This window comes from Myotis brandtii, unplaced genomic scaffold (assembly GCF_000412655.1).
Source record: "Myotis brandtii unplaced genomic scaffold, ASM41265v1 scaffold199, whole genome shotgun sequence".
NCBI lineage: Eukaryota > Metazoa > Chordata > Mammalia > Chiroptera > Vespertilionidae > Myotis > Myotis brandtii.
This window is the reverse complement of record NW_005357414.1, coordinates 433,476-452,053: the sequence shown is the minus strand read 5'-3', so window position 1 is coordinate 452,053 and position 18,578 is coordinate 433,476. Positions and strand designations below refer to the sequence as shown.

The window sequence follows — 18,578 nt, the reverse complement described above, 5'->3', positions numbered from 1 at the left end:
GCAAAATTATAGCTAATTTGCCTACAAACGTTAGGTGGTCATAATAATCTGGCCACTCAGTGTATATGTACAGTAGTCCTCCATTATCTGTGCTTTTGCTTTTTATAGTTTTAGTTATCCAGGGTTAACCATGGTACAAAAATATTAAATGGAAAAATTCAAAAATAAATTTTAAATTTTGTGCTGTTCTGAGTAATGAAATGAAATCTTGGGTGGTCCTGTTGCATCCCACCTGGAACATGAAACATTCTTTGTTTAGTGTGTCCATGCTGCACACGCTCCCCACCTGTTAGTCACTTAGTAGCCATCTATGTTACCAGATCAGCTGTTGAGGTATTGTAGTGCTTGTGTTCGAGTAACCGTTATTTTACTTAATCTCCTCAAAGTACAAGAGTAGTAATGCTTGCAATTCAGATATTTCAAAGAAAATCCATAAAGTGATTTATTTAACTGAAAAGTTGTCAACTTAATAGGGAAAGAAAACAACCATATGCTGAAGTTGCTAAGATCTATGGGAAGAATGAATCTTCTATTCATAATTGTGAAGAAGAAATCCATGCTAGTTTTTCTGTCACAACTCAAAATGCAAAAATTACAGCCACAGTATGTGATAGGTACTTAGTTAAAATGGAAAAGGCATTAAATTTGTGGGTAGATGACATGAACAGAAAAACTGGGTTCCATAAATCCTCACTGAATGTCTTCCATAGTTTCTTGCAACTGTGTCCAAATAACATATAATGAAACCAGTTTTACCATAGGCTAATTGATAAAAACAAGAGTTAAGTTTCTACAGCATCTCATCAACATTATAAGAAAGCAATGTCGAATGAAATAATGTTATTCCAGGACCTGCTGTGTATGTGTGTGTGTGTGTGTGTGTGTGTGTGTGTGTGTGCGCGCGCGCGCGCGCGCGCACGTGCACAAGGTTTGGTATTATCTCAGGTTTCAGGCCTGAATATATCTATCCCCCACTTTGGGGGGACTACTGTATGGAATCATTGCAATCCAGGAGTAGGTAATCTTAATATTTCTCCATATATATGAGAATCACTGGAGGCCTTCATTAAAGGTCTATAACATAATGTGGTGATAATATGTTGGTGATGTAAGGGTGTAAATTATAACAAAAAATGTCATTTTCATAATATCTATTTAATAATGAATTGGAGAACTCCCTTCTGGTCAAACACGTGAAGTTTTGTTTGTTTGTTTTTGTTTTTTTAAGTATCGTCTTTAAATAAGGCAGTCTTTATGAAACAAAGGTGACAGCTTTATCTTCACTTTTCAGATAAAAGTGCACATGGATACATAGCAGCCCATTCTTCGGTAAGTGAAACATTTAAAACAGTTTTCTGTAATCAGTGTTTCTGGTAGTCCAATAGAACACAATTGTGCATATCTAGTTTTTTTATATATAGAATCTTTTAAAAATGTTTTTTAAAAGTATAATTTAGATACATACTGTATGATTCTACTTACATGAATTACCTAAAGTAATCAAAATCATAGAGACAGAAAATGGTTGTTAGGAGAGGTAGAATGGGGAGTTATTGTTAACTAGAGGCCCAGTGCATGAAATTTGTGCACTGGGGGGGGGCGGTCCCTCAGCCCGGCCTGCCCCCTCTCACAGACTGGGAGCCCTCAGGGGATGTCCTACTGACAGCTTAGTCCCGCTCCCCGTGGAGAGCAAGCCTAAGCCACAGTCTGGCCTCCCTCTGTGGGAGATGACTAGGCTAATCAGGGGAAGGTGCCAGCCCCATCACCCCACTGCTGCTACCACTGCCGGCTGCCACAGCCACCAAGGTGTTTTCATCAACATGGACTCCAGTCCCTTCACCATGAAAAAATGACAAATTTCTTTAGGCATTTTCAAGATGTCTCTTTCATAGGATATGACATTTCTTTTTTTCTTTTGTTTTTATCCTCACCTGAGAATATGTTTCCATTGAATTTTAAAGAGCTTGGAGAGAGGGAGGAAAGACAGAGAGAAACATAAATGTGAGAGGGACACTTTGATTGGTTGCCTCCTGCATGAGCCCTGACCTGGGCTCTGGTCAGGGAGGAGCCTGCAACCTAGGTACATGCCCTTGGTCAGAATCAAACCCGGACCCTGTGGTCAGCAGGCCAAGGCTCTATTCACTGAGCCAAACCAGCTAGGGAGGATATGATATTTCTTTGCCCCTCCAGCAGCGGACCTTAGTTTTTTCCTCCAGGAGTGAGGTGGAAAAACCCTAGATCACCTTCTTGGATTCTTATTACCCAAGTTATCAAGAACACTGCGAGTGGCAGCATACAGGGAGCTTAGCCAATGAGTGGTCAGAAAAAGTGTTTCCTCTGTAGCTCACATGCAGAGGCCCTCCTGCGTTGTGTCTGCTGGGGTGGGGGCATGCTCTGAGTCCCACGGTGGCCGCCTGGAGCACACCCCCACCCATGCATTGTTTCCGCTGGGCTGGGAGCATGCTGCCTGCCCAGATGCCCTCCCTCCTTCCACTGCCAGGGTGCAGAACGCTATGGGCACCACCAACTTTGTGACAGAGTGACATTTAATTTGCATATTACCTTTTTATTAGATTAGATGGGTACAGAGTTTTAATGCTACAAGATAAAAAGAGTTCTGGACATGGATGGTGGTGATGGTTGCACAACAATGTGAATACATTTGACACTACTGAACTATATACTTAAAAATGGTTACCATGTTAAATTTTATGTTATATATGTTTTACCACAATTAACAATAAAATTTTAAAAAAGAATTAAGGCCTTGGACATAGATATTTAGTCTTATTCCTCCTCTTAAAAGCTGAGCAACTTTGGGAAAATGGCTTAGCTCCTCTATGCCTTAGCTCCTCTGAGCCTCTCTTTCTTCAGCTTTAACTGGGTATACCCTACCTCCTAAAACTTGTGTGAATATTTAATGTGTTAATGCATATAATATACTTAGTATATTACCTAGCACACCCTATGTGATTATTAATTATAAGCTACTATTACTATTATTTTTTAGATGATAACAAGAGGAAAAACTTATTCTCTTCATAGACAAAGCTTGTGTGAGGCGATGGTACTTGTGTCTTACTCAGATTCTCCAAAACACAACAGAATATAGCCCTCGTATTCTCACTGGTCATTTCCCCTTCTCCTTTTTCTATTCCATGACAACTTATTGGGTCACACTGAAAACAGAATGTGAAGGAAGGTAATAGCAACATGGGAAAAATAAAAATGCCAACCTTCCTGATCAACACATAACTTATGCCCCTTGATTTAATTAATATCATTATTGTGTAATACTGACTAGGTATCCTGGCAAATAAATATTGTTATTTTTTTGGTAAGTCAACTATTTAACACATCAATCTGCTAGGATGGTCTGTGTAGGAGTTTTATTTTGTAAACAGTTTATACTCCCTAAGAGATTGGTCTTTCTGAGCTTGCCTCTATTGGTTTTGCTTGTAGAATTAAAACTAAATCTATATAATGACCAAAATATTCTACCAAATCAGAAAACTATGATAATATCACTGTTTGGAGATAAAACCACTGGATATTCACTTATTAAACATATTTTTATCAAATGCTTCCTTAAAATCACTAGGAAATCTGGAGCTTAGTTTAGTAAGGGAAAAAAGTATAAACATAAACAAGCTCAACACAATATGGACTATGTTACATACTCTAAATTATGTTCATTTGCTATGAGAATTCAGAGAAAATAGATTACTTTTAGCTGGGGAAGTTAAAGGAAGCATGCCTTTGTCCCAAGGTCTTAAGCTCAGTGGCTGCTACATATTTATGGAAGGTTGAGTTAGAAAATGTTTTATATAAAAGGTGGCATTTAAGCTAGATCTTGAAAATCACATGGGATTTGGATCTGTGAAGATGGGGAAGGGCATTCTAAGCACTAGGAAAAGCATGGAAAAGGACGTGATAGTGAGGAGAGCAAGGAGAGAAAGGGATGTAGGTTTGAATGAAGACTGAGATGCAAGAAAGGGAATCATCTATATGTATAAAAGCCTAAGTGACCAAATGACCAAACAACTGGAATGACCAGTAGACCAGTCACTATGACGTGTACTGAGCAGCAAAGAGCAGACGCTTAATGCAGGAGCTTCCCTCTGGTGGTCAGTGCACTCCCACAGCCAACCTCCCATGGCCAGCCAACCTCCCGCAGTCCCTCCCCTTGGCCAGCTGCCCCCCCTGATGGCCCCAATCAGGAGGCCAGCCGGCCAACCTCCCATGGCTCCTCCCTCCCCTGCTGGCCACCTCCTGTGGCCCAGCCAACCTCCTGCAGCCCTGATGGGGACTGGGTGAGACTGTCCCAATTGGCCCTGATCGCCAGCCAGGCTGAGGAACCCCACCCGTGCACAAATTCGTGCTCCAGGCCTCTAGTAGGAAATAAGCCTTGAAAGTTAACTTGGAGCCAAATCATAGAGACCCTTAAATGGTATTCTTAGAGATATGGCTTTTTTCAGTGTATAGTGGAAAAGTTGAAGTTTTTTTAAAATATATTTCACTGATTCTCTACAGAGAGGAAGGGAGAGGGATAGAGAGTTAGAAACACCGATGAGAAAGAAACATCGATCAGCTGCCTCCTACACACCCCCCACTGGGGATGTGCCCGCAACCAAGGCACATGCCCTTGACTGGAATCAAACCTAGGACCCTTCAGTCTGCAGGATGATGCTCTATCCACTGAGCCAAACCTGTCAGGGCAAGGTTGAAGTTTTTTAGAACAAGAGTGTTAAATGGTTAAAGCTTATGCTTTGAGAAGAGTAGTCTGACAGCAAATGTTCAGAATGAATTAAGGACAGAAGGTGAGACTGGATGAAAGGAGACCAGTTGAGGGAGTATTGCAATCCCCCAGGCCAAGCATAATGAGGTCCTGAGTGAGATAGTGGCAGTAGGAATGGGGATCAAATTCAAATTTCCAAGATGGTTAGGTTAATGATTGGATGTTGGAGAAGAAGTTGAGGTCAAAGATGATTGCAGGCTTAAAATGATATGTGGTTGGCCAGAAATAGGGTGTCATCTTTCAGGAGTTGCAAATTTCTATGAGAAAATGCTGAGTTTCCTCTTGGACAGTTTGAGTTTGAAGGGCTGGCAAGACTTCAGGTGGACATATTTGATTAAACTGTTTGACTAAGGCTGTATTTTTATTGACTGAATGAACTGAATTAGACCCTTAAGTTCAGGTTAGATCATTTCTGTGGGACTCAGTTACTTAGGAATGGATAATTGCACCTTGTGTTCTTCTTATTATTCTAAGGCAGTGGTTCTCAACCTTCTGGCCCTTTAAATACAGTTCCTCATGTTGTGACCCAACCATAAAACTATTTTTGTTGCTGCTTCATAACTGTAATGTTGCTACTGTTATGAATCATAATGTAAATATCTGATATGCAGGATGGTCTTAGGCAACCCCTGTGAAAGGGTCTTTCGACCGCCAAAGGGGTCACGACCCACAGGTTGAGAACCACTGTTCTAAGGGGAGACTGCACTTTGCACTGCTTATTTTATTATTATTATTGATATTATTTTTTTCATTAGAAACACTCCCAGTAGACCTAGCTATCATACAGTATCTGATTTAATGGAATTGACAACACTTTATAGACATAGCCTGAAGTGATCACAAGTTTTGGCATCCTCTAGTAGCCTTGGTGGGAATTAAAATAGAAGCACTGTTGTAGTCATTAAGTGTTTTTAAATATTGGCTATATAATTAATATTGAATTCAGTGATACTTCCCATAATCATATAACATCTGCTTTACTTCTCACTCTGGTAGCTTCTTTGATATTATTGTATTAAATGCTAAAATCTGTTCATGGACCTGCTCTTCAATTTGATGCTGCTTTTAAAATTTTATATTTTTATTATACTACTAGAAGCCCATTGCACGAAGATTCGCGCAATAGGCCTTCCTTCCCCTGGCTGCTGGCACCAGTTTTCCTCCAGCATCCGGGACCCAGGCCTTTGGTCCAGCCACAGTGAGGCTTGGCTTCTCCACTGCGGCTGCAGCGGAGAAGCCAAGCCTCTTCAGTCTTCAATCTTCAGTCTTCAGTCTTCACTCTGGCCAGAGCCTTCAGTCTTTGCTCCGCACCTGCGCATGCAAATTAACTGCTTTGTTGGGTTAATTTGCATAGTCACTCTGATTGGCTGGTGGGCATAGCAGAGTGACACCAATTTGCATGTTTCTCTTTTATTAGTGTAGATTGAGAGTGACATAATGCATTTAGAATCCTGGGCCAGTATTCCAAGTGGAAGGTAATAGCAAAAATATAAATATGCCATGATTTGTGCTTAGAGAACCTGGATGTACACTTGACAGATAGTGCTTTTGATTTGCAGTACAGATTTACTTTGTCCATCTAGATTAGTGGTTCATTTACTTTATTGTGCATCAGAATTGCCTGGGGAGTCTGATAAAATGCAGATTTGAGACTCTACTTTTCAGAGTAGTTCTGAAATGGAACCTTGATATCTGCATTTTAAACAAGCACTGAAAGTGGCCCAGACGACACCTTGCATTATCTAAAGTCTCCAAAGTCCTTAAATTTAATTCCTTTGACCTTTAAAAATTAAAATTGAAAAATTAACATATGTAAATTTTTTAAAAAATTAACTCAAAGAAAGAAGAGTTTTCTGAGGTAGTTTCTCTAGATGGTGTACTTACTCTCTAGAACAGGGTTTACAACTTGGAGTTTATGGATAGTATTCAGAAGATCTATGAACCCTTGAAATTATATGTAAGACATATGCCCTCACCCTGCTAGTGTCTGGGCATGTGCTGGGGGATGGGGGAGGCCGGGGGGAGGTCAATGGGGGAAAAAGAGACATATGTACCACTATTTGTAATTCTCTAAACAATAAAAAAAGAAGGGCATGTGCGGGGGGATGGGGGAGGCCGGGGGGAGGTCAATGGGGGAAAAAGAGACATATGTACCACTATTTGTAATTCTCTAAACAATAAAAAAAGAAATTATATGTAAGAGCATGTATATACTTGTCTTTGGTGGGGGGTGGGGAGGGAAGAATAGGCCAAACCCTTTGGAATTCTAAAAGACTACAGGACCCAATCCAGATGAAGAATTACCTCCCCTGACCCAATGTACGGCATAATGAGTGTCAAAAATACCTAATTTCAAAAAGACAAAAATATTTGCTATCCATATATCTTTATTTTTATAAGTTTAGACATATTAGACATAATAATTATCAGCCTGGAAGGAAAAGCATAGCAACATTATACCTTTGCCTCCCAAAAATGCCACCAGATAAACCTGTTAATCAAGCAAAGCTAAGTTTATTAAACTTACAGCAGTAAGAAAGAGTCCTACCTCAATAGTATTAGCTGTGTCTTTAAAAGGGGATGTCAAGGGAGAATATTTATAGGGTTTTAGTGCATGACTGTGTGATTTTGAAGCAGGTCTTGCAAGGTAAAGAACAAGTTAGAATTGTACAGTGTTATAATAAAACTAGGGGCCCAGTGCACGAATTTGTGCACCTTGGAAGGAACTGTGGGCTGCGAGGCTGGCTGTGAGCACAGGGATGGGTCTCGGCACATCCTCCATGCCCCTACCTGGCCCTTCCTGCCACAGCCCCTGGTCCCCTCTCTGCCAGCAGCCCTGCTCCTGCCACCACTTCTCCCACATGCTGACGGTGCCAGCCCCGCTCACACCCACTGACAGCATAGAGCGATTGGGGCCGGTGCCAACAGCAGATGCAAGCAGGGCTGGTGCTGTCAGTGAATGTGAGTGGTGGCTGCTTCCCCGATCACCCCTCAGGATCAAGGGGAGGTGGAGAAGTCCTCAGGGGCTATCAGGGTTGGCAGCCACCACTTGCACCCGCTGACAGCACCAAGCAATCAGGGCCGGTGCCAGATGCCAGCAGCAAGTGTAAGCAGCAGCTCCAGCGCCGGCTGTGAGTGCAAGCAGGGCTGGTGCTGGCAGCAGGTGTGAGAGACAGCTTCCGGCCCCAATCACCCCTCAGGAGCAGGGGCGGGGGTGGAGAAGTCCTCAGGGGCGATTGGGGTGGGAGCCACCGCTCAAACACACTGACAGTGCTGAGCGATCCGGGCTGGCACCAGGCACCAGCAGTGGGTGTGAGCAGCGGCTCTGGGGCCGGCAGCAGGTGCAAGCGGGGCCAGCGCCGGCAGCAGGTGTGAGTCCTGGGCGGGACTGCAGCATGCAGGAGCAAAGAATTTTCAGTAACCACTAGAGGCTCGCGGTGATGACAGCGACTGGCATCCCGCCTTGGTCTGGCACCCCCACTCACCTGCTCCACCATCCTGCCATGGCCAAAGCCCACCATGTTCAGCACACACCCCCTGGTGGTCAGCATACATCATAGCTACTGGTTGTTCAGTTGTTTGGTTGTTCCTCTGTTTGGTCTATTTGCATATTAGGGTTTTAGATAGATGATAGATAGATAGATAGATAGATAGATAGATAGATAGATGATAGATAGATGATAGATAGATAGATAGATAGATAGATAGATAGATAGATAGCTTTGGATTGGCAAATACAGTGACATGAGGGGCTTGAAGAGAGTCCTGGTAAACAGGCTAATTTTTTATTGAATTTATTGAGGTGACACTGGTTAACAAATTTATACAGGTTTCAGTTGTACAATTCCATAATACATCATCAGTACACTGTATTGTGTGTTCACCATCCCAAGTCAAATCCCTGTCCATAACCATTTATCACTCAATCACAACACTATTGTCCCTGTCCATGAGTTTTTCTCTTTTTTTTCTTTTTTTCTCAATCCCCACTCCACCCAGTCCACCAACCCACCAACCCTGACAGCTGTCAGTCTGCTCTCTATCTATGAGTCTGTCACTATTTTGCTTGTTCGTTCATTTTGTTCATTGATTCCATATATGAGTGAAATCATATGGTACTTGTCTTTCTCTGACTGGCTTCTTTCACTAAGCACAATGTTTTCCAGGTCCATCCATGCTGTCACAAAAGGTTAAAATTTCGTTCTTTTTTACAGCCAAGTAGTATTCCATTGTGTAAATGTACCACAGCTTTTTTTTATCCACACATCTACTGATGGACATGGGCTGCTTCCAAATCTTGGCTATCCTATATAATAAAAGCTTAATATGCTAATTGTCCAGTCATCCAGTTGGCCAATCAAAGCATAATATGCTAATGATATGCTAAGGCCGCTCAATCACTCGCTATGACATGCACTGACTACCAGAGGCCAGACAGTCGACTGGTGGATCAGTCGCTAAGATGTGCACTGACCACCAGGGGATAGATGCTCCAACTGGTAAGTTAGCTTGCTGCTGGGGTCTGGCCAACAGGGACTGTGCAAGATGGGCTGGACATACCCTGGAGCCCTCCTGTGGTCCCTCCCCAGCTGGCCAACTTCCCACAGCCCGATTGTGCCCAATCATGCACCAGTGGGGTCCCTTGGCCTGGCCTGCACTTCTTGCAATCCAGGACTCCTAAGGGAGATGTCAGAGAGCTGGTTTTAGCCCAATACCACAGGCCAGGTTGAGGGACCCCACTGATGCACGAATTCGTGCACTGGGCTTCTAGTAAATAAATAATTTTCTGACTTGCTAGACAAAAAAAGAATAAATATAGGTGTATAAATAAGAAAACCAATATTAACTAAGCATCTACACTTCAATCTATAAACCATTCAGTATGTGTATCTGGCAATCAAATATTTTTTCAAGTACTTATTTATAAACTTTAAGGTGTCTTCCTTCTCACAAGAGATAAACCTTTCTGGCTCTAATCAAATATATGATTATACCTTATTTTTATTCCATCATAGGTTTCTACATGATTGTAGAAAATCCACAGTGAACTTATAATCATAGACCAAGGTTTTTTATGTAAATCTACTAGTAGCCTGCCTTTATCTGACTTTGGAGATTTGTCCTCAAGAAATGAAAATTCTTTTTAAGATTAGCCTAAACTAGTATAATTGAAGGAATACACAAAGAACAAATAAATAAATATATACACATACACAAACAAAACAAAAATCAAAAACAATCTATAATAGTGCTTTCCAACAGAAATTTAATAAAATCCATATATGTAACTTTAAATTTCCTAGTAGACATATTTTAAAAAGTAAGACAAAATAGGTGAAATTATTTTTTATTATTTTTAATCCTCACCTGAGAATATGTTTTATTGATTTTTAGAGTGAGAGAAAGGGAGAGAGAGGGAAGAACATTGATTGGTTGCCTCCCAGGGATCGAACCCACAACCTAGGTATATACCATGACCAGGAATTGAACTCACAACCTTTGGTGTAAGGGACAATGCCCCAACCAACTGAGCCACCTAGCCAGGGTAGGTGAAATTATTTTTAATAAAATATTTTACTTAACCCAATATATTCAAAATATAGTCATGTCAATGTATATACTCTGTAAAAAGCCTAAGAAAATATTTTTTTCATATTGCATATTCAATATCTGGTATGCACTTTACAGTTACAACTTTTCTCAATTCAGACTAATCAGTTCTAAGTGTTCAATAACCATGTATGGTTAGTGGCTGCCATATTGGACAACACATATCTATATCATAGTTCACTAGCTTTTATATTTGTACCTGTATCAAGATCATCTGGAAAGCTTATTATAACAAAGATCGCAAGGCCCTACTTCCAGAGGTTTTTATGGATCTGGATTGAGTCCAAGAATTTGAATTTCTAATAAGTTCCTTGATAATGTTAATGATGCTGCTCTGAGGACCACAGTTTTAGAATCATGACCATAGTTCTTTCAAAATCCAGCGTTGGTACCATTTTACCCCTATATTGACATGAATGATCAAGAACTGACCCTAGATTTTATGGTTGTTGTTGTTTTTTCTGGTGCTGGTGTTATTGCATTTTTAGCATTATACGTCACCATTTACCTGTTGGTTAAAACTGAATAATTATTTATGAAGATGGGTATTCCTTAGATCTTCATGTCTGTTACTTTCTGAGTGCTTCATTTCAGGAGGCTGAACAGGGAAGAAACATTTATGGGCTTTCTTGTACTTAGTGAGTATTTGCAGAGCAGTCTTAATATCATATCCATACACATGCTCTGATCTGTAAGCACAAAATAACATTTTTCTGGTTAACAACCTGTCAATCAATAAATTGACAATCTGCCCAGAAAAAAATCAAAGCTTTAATAGTAATTAATTTGATTTTTAAAATATACTCATTGATTTTACAAAAAATGGAACTTTAAAATAATAAATTAATAGCTCACTTTTTTGGCTTAGTGGAAAATAAGCATAACTTTAAAATTTTTTATGCTGTTTAAACCATGATCTGAATGTATCTCTAGATGTGGGCAAGTCCTGGACACAAAATTTTAGATGGTTCTGTTCCTTTGTAAAAGATGCAGTTCCCTCGTAACCCTATATGGTTAAATATTTCATTTCCCTTTTCTCATTTCCGAAGGGAAGCAATGAGGAGTTAATACCTGGTCTTTTAACTTTGTTTTTGTCATAAGAGTACAAAAACAGCATCAGAGCCTCCTTTGGCCCCTCCTGTGTCTGAAGAAGAAGATGAAGAAGAGGAAGAAGAAGAAGATGACAATGAACCCCCACCAGTTATTGCACCAAGACCTGAGCATACAAAATCAGTAAGTAACAAGTGACTATTTCCAAATGATTCAAAAGATGTCATTTGGAACACTCATATAACCAGAGTCTAGTTAATCAACTAGTACCTATTGAACATCTTACTATATTCCAAAACTTGGGATACAAGATTAGCACTTGACAATTAGGGAATAATACCAAACAATATACAAATAAGTGCTAAGTTATAAAACTGCTCCAGAGATTAAGATAGAGAAGAAAATTCATGTGAATCAAATAGGAAGACTTGCATGAGCAGAGGCACTAGTACTAGAATTAGGACAGTTTATATGGGGGTCACAAAGGACTAGCTCCTCAGAGCTTTCAAGGACAGTATATTTGTACATAGGTATATACCATGTACCAGGCCTATATAGGAGGCAACACTTGGTTGCCATATTCATGTTGCTCAATTCAGAACAGAGTAAACAACATAAGTATATACCATATACCTATGCTCAAGTGTTGCTTCCTCAGGAAAGCTTTCTTTGTCTTTCCTAGTCTGAGCTAAGTACCCTTCTTCTTTGCTGCCTTTATGACAAAAATATCACATTATACTAATCTGTCATCTTCCTTCACTTAGACTGGGAGCTCCTCAAAGGCAGGGATTGTGTCTTCTTTTCCTGTATGCCCAGCTCTAATAAACATAAAGTGTTTTTTAATATAAATCACTTGTTTTATAAAGCTCACTGAAGTTTGGGGTTCAGGGTAGGAGGAGGGATAAGTAGACAGCACAGAGAATTTTTAGGACAGTGAAAATACTTTGCATAATGCCATAAAGATAGATAAATCTCATTATGCATTTATCCAAACCCATAGAGTGTACTACACTCAGAGTGAACTGTATATAAATTATGGACTTTGGGTGATTATGATGTAAGTGTAGGTTCATCAATTGTGACAAATGCACCAATCAGGTAAGGGGATGTTGATAATGGGTGAAGTTATGCATGTGTGGGGGTGGGGGTATATGGGAATTCTCTGTACCTTCCCCTAAATTTTGCTGTGAACCTAAAACTCCTTGAAAATTTATCTTGATTAAAAAAAAAACAACACAAAAAACTCACTGATATGAGAGTGTCTTGACTTCATACTCTTTCCTTGGCCTGCTGTTTTAATTGTAGAACTTCTTTTCTTGTCTTTAAGATCTATACTCGTTCTGTGGTTGAATCCATTGCTTCACCAGCAGCACCAAGTAAAGAGGTCACACCACCTTCTGCTGAGAATGCCAATTCCAGTACTTTGTATAGAAATACAGATCGACAAAGGAAAAAATCCAAGATGACAGATGAGGAGATTCTAGAGAAGCTGAGTGAGTCTTTTGCCATCATTACTTTTTTCATGGAATTGTTTCTCTTTAAATAGAATTGTAATTGATTCTTTAGAAGTTTGAATCTGCTTGTATGAACTCCATACTCCCTGAAGTCACAAGATGTAAAGTTTGGGACTCACTGTGTTTTCTAGATCACTCTCTTTCTCACACTCCTAATTTGACAAAAACTAAATATTTTCACTTGAAAAATTAATTAAGCTGAAAACTTGACAAAATGAATTAAGCAGTAAGTTTTACTTTAAGATTACACTCCCAAAAGGAAGAAAATAGTCTGATGACATATCCTATGATCATACCCCAAGGGCTCCCAACTGATGAATCATGACAGATAAGTCTATCAAAACCCCACAGAGTCCATCAAAACTGGCAGCCACAATAATATATCATTTTCCCTTAACTTTAGGAGCATTTCTATATGGAGAGGGGCGATGGTCAGAAAATGCTGACAGCCCAGCCTCCTTTCCACAGTGTCATTAGTGTGTACATGCTTGTGTATACACAGTCACTCCAGTTTTGCAAAAACACTCTTCCAGTTATCTTGCTGGGTCAAAGAGCTTTAAAAAACATTCTCTGCTGAGAGTCAAAAGTCTATGAAATATATTCATTAAAATCATATTACAAGAGCATTTAACAAACTACTAGTTATCTGCAATCAATGCCCTCAATCTAGTTACTACTTATCCTTCAAAACTCAGCTCAAGTGTTGCCTCCTCAGGAAAGCTTTCTTTGTCTTTCCTAGTCTGAGTTAAGTACCCTTCTTTTTTGCTGCCTTTATGACAAAAATATCACATTATACTAATCTGTCATCTTCCTTCACTTAGACTGGGAGCTCCTCAAAGGCATGGACTGTGTCTTCTTTTCCTGTATGCCCAGCTCTAATAAAGTGTCTGGTACATATAAAGGCACTTAACAAATTCTTCTTGAGTAAATGTATGAAAAAATAAGCAAACAAATATATCTTTACTGGGCTTCACCTTGTCTGTTGTATAACAGAATCATTTAAGGAAACAATTTCCTGTCATCAAGAAACTTGCAATTTTATTTGGAAGATAAGATGTAATCGTGTGATACAATTAGTGAATAGAAGGCCATTTTATTTCAAGCAAATGTCTATCTAAAAGGTCGCTGAAAAGAAAGAGAGCAGTTCAGGGGAGCTATAGGTCACAGGAAGACTCTACAGACAGGGTCATTGGTCCATTTGGCATTGTCTAGAGACGTATATTGTCACGACACAGGGAGTGCTGCAGGCATCTGGTGGGATAGACTGGGGATGGTTCTAAGTTCTCTACAGTGTAAATGACAACACCCCTCCTTTTCCCTCAACAGTGCTGAGGTTGAGACATTCTGAGCTAGGGGTATTTTAGAAAGACAAAGGTTTAGGTTGCAGCTGTCTGTAAGCATTCATAACTGGAATTGCTGAACTTAGTGCTAATACTATTTGCTGTATTAACAGTAATTATTCCAATTTATTGAGTATTTTATGTGGTGGCCACTTTCCATACATTATCAGGTTTACTTTTCACAATAATCCCTGTGTTAGATTTTAATAGCCTCCTTTTACAGATCAGTGAACGTATGCCTCAAAAAAGTTTCACTAATGACTGGCAGAGCCAGAGTTTGAATTCAAATAGCTTACACTATTTCCACTACCCATTTTGCATCTGCATGTCTCAACTGTCTATATATGTACAAAGAAAGGGAAAATGAAAGAATTGCCTTAATAATTTCAATTCAATTACTCAATTGCCTCAATTTTTTCCTTTATCTTGTACAAATAAACATGACCTATGAGATTTATTAGATGTTAAAAACCTAATAGCCTAGTTTTGGTAAAAATGACTATTATTTGGTATCTGTTTTAGATTTATTATAATTAAATTTATAGCTTCCTTAATTTCAGTGACAGAGAAAGAAGCATTATTTTCATGGGCCCAAATCTTGCTTTGCTTACAAACGGTAACAGTACTGGATCTGTTTACTTTATAATTTGTTGTTTACTCTGTTCTGAATTGAGCAACATGATGAAGAGGAGAAAACTACCTTTGAATTTTTTTAAATTAATAATTGTTTTCTTCTCTGTTGGAGAATGCTTGGGCCTAGAGAGAATCATTTTCCCCCTAGCCCAGTGATGGCGAACCTTTTGAGCTCGGCGTGTCAGCATTTTGAAAAACCCTAACTTAACTCTGGTGCCATGTCACATATAGAAATTTTTTGATATTTGCAACCATAGTAAAACAAAGATTTATATTTTTGATATTTATTTTATATATTTAAATGCCATTTAACAAAGAAAAATCAACCAAAAAAATGAGTTTGCATGTCACCTCTGACACGCATGTCATAGGTTCGCCATCACTGCCCTAGCCAGTGGGCCACCTATAACAACCAACCCTACCTTGTACTCACAAGACCTTGGCAGGGAGAACCTCTAAAGAAATGGGAGATTACTTCTCATGAATCAGATTCAAGCTGAGCTGTACTTCATAGTTTGCAAAGTCAGTCTTTCCTATTCCTGTTCCACTGGCACCCTCTAATGCCCTTTCTCTGCCACTTTCTCACTGTGACCTTTGACGAGTTATTTAACCCCTCTAAGCCTCAGTCCCTTATCTGTCAAATTGGAATTCAAATCATAACTACATATTAGTACTCTCTATATAGGATGGATTTTATGGAGCTCTACCAATGGCTGAAAGGACAGGTATTGGAGTCAGAAAGGCCCCAATTTAAATTACAAGACAATTGCTAACAGCTGTCTCACTTTGGGAAAGTTATTTAACTATTCGGGACCTCTTTTTCCTCATATAAAATAGCTATAATAATAGTACCATATTCATAGCATTGTGATAATTAAATGAGAATAATGCATGTAAAAATCTGGTACAAAATATTTAGTTAATAAGTGGTAGTAACGTTCCTGTTCCCTAACCCTGACTACTGAGTGGCACGGACCTCAGTGGCTGAGGAGAGCAAGAAGAAGCGAGGTGGCAGGAAGATGCTGTGCTTTGGCGTAAATTGCAATCGATTAGGGATCGTTTCTCTGACTCAAGTTAGAAGTGAGAGTTCAGATAAGTGAGGCCGCCATTGCTGCTTTGAACACCTCAGAAGGGGAGAATGGATTTATCAGGAGTGAAAAAGAAGAGCTTGCTAGGAGTCAAAGAAAATAATAAAAAGTCCAGCACTAAGGCTCCTTCTCCTTCCAAATGCAAAGACCACTCTGATGAGAAGTCCAAGGATCACTCTAAAGATAAAGGGGCCACCAAGGACTTGAGCAAGAAGGATTGTGGCAGGGATAAACTCAGAAGAGCAGCGCTTCCACTGGTAGCAGCAGCACCAGGTCTCGGTTCAGCTCTACCTCCAGCTCTGGCTGCAGTACTAGCACTGGCTCAAGCAGCGGCTCTACCTCTTCATCAGCATCAAGCTACTCAGGAAGTTCCAGCACATCCAGAAGCTCCAGTTTCAGCAGCTCTTCCAGCTCTCCAAGTCCTTCTCAGTGCAGACATAACAACAGGTGGCGTACCCACTCCAAATCCAAACCACCCAAAAGAAATGAAAAGGAAAGGAAAAGGCGGAACCCTTCCCCTAAACCAGTGGTCAGCAAACTGCGGCTCTTTGGCCCCTTGAGTGTGGCCGCGAAGTTTCAATCACACTGTACGTGAGCGCCTGCACGTGGTATTTTGTGGAATAGCCACACTCAAGGGGCCGCAGTTTGCCGACCACTGCCCTAAACCCACCAAAGTACACATTGGTAGGCTCACCAGGAATGTGACCAAGGATCACATCATGGAGATATTTTCTACCTATGAGAAAATTAAAATGATTGACATGCCTGTAGAAAGGATGCACCCCCATCTATCTAAAGCAGTGGTTCTCAACCTTCCTAATGCCATGACCCTTTAATACAGTTCCTCATGTTATGGTACCCCCAATTTCATTGTTACAAATTGAACATAATTAAAGCATAGTGATTAATCACAAAACAATATGTAATTATATATGTGTTTTCCGATGGTCTTAGGCGACCCCTGTGAAAGGGTCGTTCGACCCCCAAAGGGGTCGCGACCCACAGGTTGAGAACCACTGATAAAGGCTATGCATACTTGGAGTTTGAGAATCCAGATGAACCTGAGAAGGCACTGAAGCACATGGATGGAGGACAAATTGATGGCCAGGAAATCACCGCCACTGCTGTGCTGGCCCCCTAGACTAGGCCACCCCTCAAGCGATTCAGCCCTCTCAGGAGTATGCTACCACCCCCTCCCCCATGTGGTGTCAGTCACCTCCATGGATGAGGAGAAGGTCACACTCCCAGAGCCACAGGTGCTGGTGCCTCGGTGATCCCGCTTCCTCGACTGCTGCAGCCACAGGAGCCACTCCAATTCCTACCGATAAGCAAGCCACCGAAGCTCTGCCCTAAAACTTATATCCCATCCAACTCAGTTCTGTGACTTTTCTAGCTGAAGGACAGTCAGTAGGAAACAAATCCTCAGTCAGGGGCAGGCTTCCAAAAGTAGCATTGAGATGTTTCCTTTGAAGGCCAAGTTTGGCTGCAGAAGTGTAGTTCATTTGGGGTTGTGCCTAAGAAGATGCTCTCCAGTTTCCTGAATAGAAAGTTCCCACGTTTCCAGGCTCTGAGAGTCAGTTTAGTGGAAGAGCCAGCAAGAACAGAGCAGGGTTCCAGGTGGCAGTGCCACCCCAGCCTGGGAGCACATTTTTCCATTCCATCGATGACCTAGGGCCAGTCTAGTAGCCTGAGGATCCTTCAGAAAAGGGCATGCTTTTGTGCAACTGCTGTTCCTATTAACCTGGCCTCACTCCCCTGCTTGAGCTCTTCTGACTTCTAGAGTTAAACATCCCATATTAGTTGCTGTAAATGGTTGTGTTTCCACATGTACTCATGCACATATATCCATATGGCACATCTCCTTTTTCTCTAAAATTGGTGAGCAAATATGAGAGCTCTGCAAGGTCATCACAGACCTTCTCCCCCTTCGTGGTGGTCTTTCGTGTTACCTTGACAATGTGTACATTGCTTTTTTTGGCTATTACTGTACAGTCAGTACTATGAATTTTCTGTTTTGAATTTTTTTGGTAACTTTGTAGCATTTTAGATAATGTGTTTATACTTTCTTGTGTAGAGTAAAAAAGTTGTGTTGAATAAATCTAGGATTAGAATGCAAAAAAAGTGGTAGTAACTATTTTATTACATAAGTATAAAAGCCTTATTAAGATAATACAATGAGACAGGCTTTGAGATGAATAATAACTGAGTTTGAGTCATAAATATAGACTAGCTGTATGTCCTTAGGCAAGTCACTCAATTTTGAACTTCAGTTTCTTCATCTGAAAAATTGAGATAACAATACAATCTACACTAATAAAAGAGAAACATGGTAATTGGCGTACGACCGCTACCCTTCCCATTGGCTAAACAGGGAGATATGCAAATTAACTGACAGCCAAGATGGCGGCCGGCAGCCAGGCAGCTTGAAACTAACATGAGGCTTGCTTCCTTCAGTGACCGGGAGGAAACCAACGTCCCCGCCTGCCTTACAGGCCTCTGAGCCTGCAGTTTGAACATTGTAACAAACATAGAAGCTAAAAAAAAA

General features: G+C 40.4%; 1 protein-coding gene and 1 pseudogene across 8 annotated transcripts in view; both read left to right on the top strand.

Annotated features, from left to right (window-relative positions):
• The window catches only part of PAK3 (p21 protein (Cdc42/Rac)-activated kinase 3), a 397,698-nt gene that overhangs the window by 298,229 nt on the left and 80,891 nt on the right, over nt 1-18,578 (top strand). For all 8 annotated transcript variants that reach the window (XM_014538815.1, XM_005865195.2, XM_005865194.2 and 5 more), the window contains 3 exons: nt 1,292-1,329; nt 11,510-11,641; nt 12,786-12,951. In XM_014538815.1, coding sequence (XP_014394301.1) covers nt 1,292-1,329; nt 11,510-11,641; nt 12,786-12,951 — 336 coding nt within the window. The remainder of the gene's footprint in view (nt 1-1,291; nt 1,330-11,509; nt 11,642-12,785; nt 12,952-18,578) is intronic.
• Nucleotides 15,952-17,982, top strand: LOC102263393 (annotated as a pseudogene).